Source organism: Apis mellifera, linkage group LG16 (assembly GCF_003254395.2).
Source record: "Apis mellifera strain DH4 linkage group LG16, Amel_HAv3.1, whole genome shotgun sequence".
Lineage (NCBI taxonomy): Eukaryota > Metazoa > Arthropoda > Insecta > Hymenoptera > Apidae > Apis > Apis mellifera.
The window spans coordinates 4,170,001-4,174,680 of record NC_037653.1 but is presented as its reverse complement, the minus strand read 5'-3'; the positions used below and the strand labels follow the sequence as shown (position 1 = coordinate 4,174,680).

General features: G+C 38.3%; 1 protein-coding gene across 1 annotated transcript; it reads right to left on the bottom strand.

Annotated features, from left to right (window-relative positions):
- Nucleotides 1–593: 593 nt before the first annotated feature.
- On the bottom strand, nucleotides 594–3,239 carry LOC102656757 (homeobox protein Hox-B4). Its single transcript, XM_016917155.2, has 2 exons — nucleotides 2,912–3,239; nucleotides 594–1,256 (listed from the first exon to the last, which is right to left on the bottom strand). Exons 1-2 carry the CDS (start codon nucleotides 3,231–3,233, stop codon nucleotides 664–666), a joined length of 915 nt encoding a protein of 304 aa, XP_016772644.2. The 5' UTR covers nucleotides 3,234–3,239; the 3' UTR covers nucleotides 594–663.
- Between the last annotated feature and the right edge of the window lie 1,441 nt (nucleotides 3,240–4,680).

Here is a 4,680-nt window from a genome sequence, read left to right as displayed (position 1 = left end):
GTCTCGCTCGCTCTCTCTCGCTCTTTCTCTCGCTCTTTCTCTCTTTTCATCTCACTCAAGGCGAATCTTTTAAAATTGTCAATATTTACAAAATATACAAGATATACAAGAGAGAAGGAAATAGTTATTTTTTTTTTTTCGTAATTCTTTGGAGAAGTAATTCTTTCGAAAAAAAAAAAAAAAGAAAAATATAAATAAATTTTATTTAAGAATATTTGAATTGATATTATTTGCTTTTTAATTTTGAAAAGAAAAATTCATTCATAACGTAATATAATTTAAATTTTTAAAATAGTATTTACAATAACAATTCGAATCTTTTATATTTAAAAACATTCTTATGTATATATATATATGTATATATATATATATACATATATATATATATACATTTTGCATATTTATAGATGTGTTTTAAATATAAAAGAATATATATAAATATATATCTATACAATTAATATATTAATATATCATAACAACAAATATCTATTGCATCTCTCATATTCTATATACTCTAATAAATTTAATAACAACGAGGAACAAAATAAAATAAAATAAAATAAAATAAAATAAAATAAAATAAAATAAAATAAAATAAAATAAAATAATTACTTCTCCTTTAAGAACTACGTTCCTTCCCTTCTTCGAAGTCGAATAATCGGATTAAAGAGGAGGTTGATTGTTTCCTCCGTGATTATTTCTCTGATCGCTATACCCATTGTATCCATTGAACGCTGCGTGTTGATGTTGCTGCGGTTGTTGTTGATAGACGTAGCCATTTTGAACCGCTTGGTGGTGCTGCTGCTGCGGCTGCTGGTGCTGCTGCTGCGGCGGTTGCTGTTGCATGCAAGAGGGCATGGCAGTCGCGGTCTGATGATACGCCGCCGCGGTTGACGCGGCCCCGTTGCTCGTCACTGTCGCCGTCGCCGTCGCCGTCGTCACGGTCGCCGTCGTCACCGTCGCCCTCGTCGCGGTGGCGGTAACTCGATTGGTGAAAGATTGGTTTCTTCGGGGTCGACCGGTTCCTTTATCCGACCCATTCTCGGCATCCTTGTTGAATTTTTTCGCTTTCATCCGCCGGTTCTGAAACCATATTTTCACCTGGCGTTCCGTCAGGTGAAGGGCTCTGGCTATCTCGAGGCGACGATTGCGCGTCAGGTACCGATTAAAGTGAAATTCTTTCTCCAGCTCGAGGGTTTGGTAACGGGTGTAAGTCTGGCGAGTGCGTTTCTGCCCGTTATTGTTGCTCGTCTCGCCTGCAAAATATTCGGATTTACGGTCAAAAACCGAGGGGGAGGGATGAAAAGGGAAAGTTTAGGGTAAAAATTTTATGACAAATTTATGACAGTTGTTCACGGGGAAATATTTCACGGGCGAAAAATTCTACCTGGGAAAAAACTTTTCGTTTTCCTCGGAGGTTAAACAAAAGGGATTATATCGGAGGGAATGTAATTAATTTCGATTCTAAGAGATTAGAATATAAGTTGAAGGAAAATTTATTTATACATACATACCGTGATTACAGAGATATAATTTATTATTTATATAAGCAATTATAAGCAATTATAATTTATATTGGCAAGAGATTGTAAGTTGACGTTAACCTAACCTTACCTCCGCAAGTAAAGCCAAGAATTCGTATGGGAGAGAAAATTTTTTACGACAGCTTGAAAAAGAAAAATAAAGACAATTTTTAAAATTTAATAATGTTAACGAATAAAATTATTCTAATAATTTATCCCTAATTTCTTATATAAAGATGATAGATGTTTTCATTTCGAGTCAACAATTTTTCACGATAATTTTCAATTTCTTAATCAAAAGTAATCAAGTAAAATTATCAATAAATCATTCTTTTCAACCCATTTTAAAAATCGTCTAAATAAATCTGATCAAATATTCGATATTCTTCGTTCATTCGATGGAACGATTCGAGAAATTTTTTTTATCGAGAGAGGGACGAGTTTAATAAAATTTATCTCGATAATTATATATTTCTAACGATTGAAAAATTTTCCACCGTAACTTGCAAGAGAAAAATCGAAAATTTCCAATAATGATTAAAATTTAATAGTCGGGAATAAATTATTAAAATAATTTATCGCTCAAGAAACCTAACCTCAAAATTCGCTTGGAATCATAAATTTTTCGCGATAATTTTCAAGAAAAAAAATGAAAAATTTGTGAAATCAATTATGCAAAACTAAAATTTATTAATTACTTTAATAATTTATCGTTCAAAAAATCTAACCTCTAACAAAATTCACTTCGAATCAAATATTTTCACGATAATTTTTAAAAGAAGAATTAAAATTTATTAATCACGAAAATAAAATTACTTTAATAATTTATTCAAAAAACTTAACCTCTAACAAAATTCACTTCGAATAAAAAAAATTTTCACGATAATTTTTAAGAGAAGAATGAAAAATTTGTGAAATCAATTATGCAAAACCAAAATTTATTAATTACGAATAAAGTTACTTTAATAATTTATCGTTCAAAAAACCTAACCTCTAAAAAAAATCAAACATTTTTCACGATAATTTTCAAGAAAAAAATGAAAAATTTGTGAAACCAGCGATAATTAAAATTTATTTTAATACGAATAAAATTGATAATTTATTCTCGCCTAATATATACTTAACCTAACCTAACCTCTACCAATTCACTCGAAGAATTTTGATATCTTGCAAGAGAGGAGTCGAAAATTTTATCGAAAACGATTACCAATAATACAATCTCTTTTCTCAAAATACATGCATACATGCATAAGATCAAAGTATCCAAGATAATAATCGATGCTATCAACACCAACACCCACACCACTATTATTAATCAACCGATAACGAACTTATCAAAAATATTCAAACAACAAACACTTAAAATTGAAAAAAAAATCTCTACCAACCTTTAGAAGTTGATGGTTTCAACCAGGAATAATTCATTTGCTGCGATTGCTGCGGTTGTTGTTGCTGAGTCTGTGGTTGACTCTGTGATTGAATCTGCGGCTGACTCTGCGCCAGAGTCTGCGGCTGAGTCTGCGACTGAATCTGTTGTCGCGACGTGTGCGGCTGCTGCAATTGCTGCATCTGATTCTCTTGTTGTCTCAAGTAAAGTTGCGGCTGCTGTTGCAGCTGCGATCTCCTCTGCTCCTCCGCCTGCCTCTGCTGCTGCTGTCCGTACTCTTGTTGCAATTGTTGGTGCTGCTGTTGTTGTTGTTGTTGCAACATTTGCTGGTGGTGCAATTGTTGCTGCTGATGGAACTGTTGCTGCTGCTGCTGCAACAGTTGCTGCTGATGCAACTGTTGCTGCTGTTGCAGCAGCATCTGCTGATGGTGCAACTGTTGCTGCTGCTGCAACTGCTGCTGCTGCTGCAACTGTTGCTGCTGTTGCAGCAGCATCTGCTGGTGGTGCAATTGTTGCTGGTGGTGCAATCGCTGCTGCTGTTGCAACTGTTGCTGTTGCAACTGTTGCTGTTGCCTCATCAATTGCTGTTGTTGCTGTTGTTGCTCGTTCCTTAAATTGTTGCTCCTAATCCCATTCTGCTTTCTCACATTCAAGTTGCCGTTCAAATTAGCGTGACTACAACTTGGCTGAGGTTGAAAAGTCGTGGCCGTGGCTTGTTGCATGCAACTGTTCAGGATCAAAGGTTGTCGAATGGGATACACTTGATTTTGAACGTATCCGTTCGAGTAATTAATCGACTGGGTAACTGGAACTCGTCTCTGGTTCACTACTTGTCGCTGCCGTTCCACGTTCACCAACGATCCATCGTTGGAGGAGGAAACGCTGGACGAGGTGCTCGGCTGAGGAGACTCTTGGCAAAGAGGTCCTTGCTGCTCGATGACCCCGTTTCGCATCACCGGCTGCACCATGGCCGAAGGCTTGTCCTCCTCCGACAAACCGTTCTCCATCGGCTTGTCCCGCTTCAACAACATCTCCAACAGGCTGCTCGACTCCACGCTTTCGCTCTGCCCCATCGCTTGATTCTGCGCCATCCCCATCATCTGACTTTGCGTCATCTGATTCTGCGCCATCTCCATCCCCATCATTTGACCTTGTGCCAACTGACCTTGCGCCATCTCCATCATTTGACTTTGCGTCATCTGATTCTGCGCCATCTCCATTCCCATCATTTGACCTTGCGTCATCTGATTCTGCGTCATTTGATTCTGCGCCATCTCCATCCCAATCGCTTGACTCTGCGTCATCTGATTCTGCGCCATCTCCATCCCTTGATTCTGGGCGACGGTCACGTCGCTTTGCACGGAGTTCATCGCGCTGTGAGAACCAGATCCAGATCCAGATCCAGAACCAGAGCCAGAGCTGGTCGACTCCTGGCTCGTCTGGGGGCATATATCCTCCAGGTTCAAGTAGTCGATATTATCGTCGTGTTCCGTAGCCTCCACCAACCAGAAATAATCCATCTCTGCGGCGAACGTGGAATCGGTCATGGCGCTTTTCTTGTTCTCAATCAATCTCTTGTATCACAGTCACAATCACGGAAATCGACGCGTTCTCCACTCGACACAGAGATACTTGGCACACTGGTTGGTTATCCACGGTTATTACAACGATAATCGAAAACTTGGTCCGCACAACTAGATCCGCATCACCACCGGTTGGCTCATCTCACTCGCGCTATCTCGCGGTATCACTGAACATCGCTTTTGGACG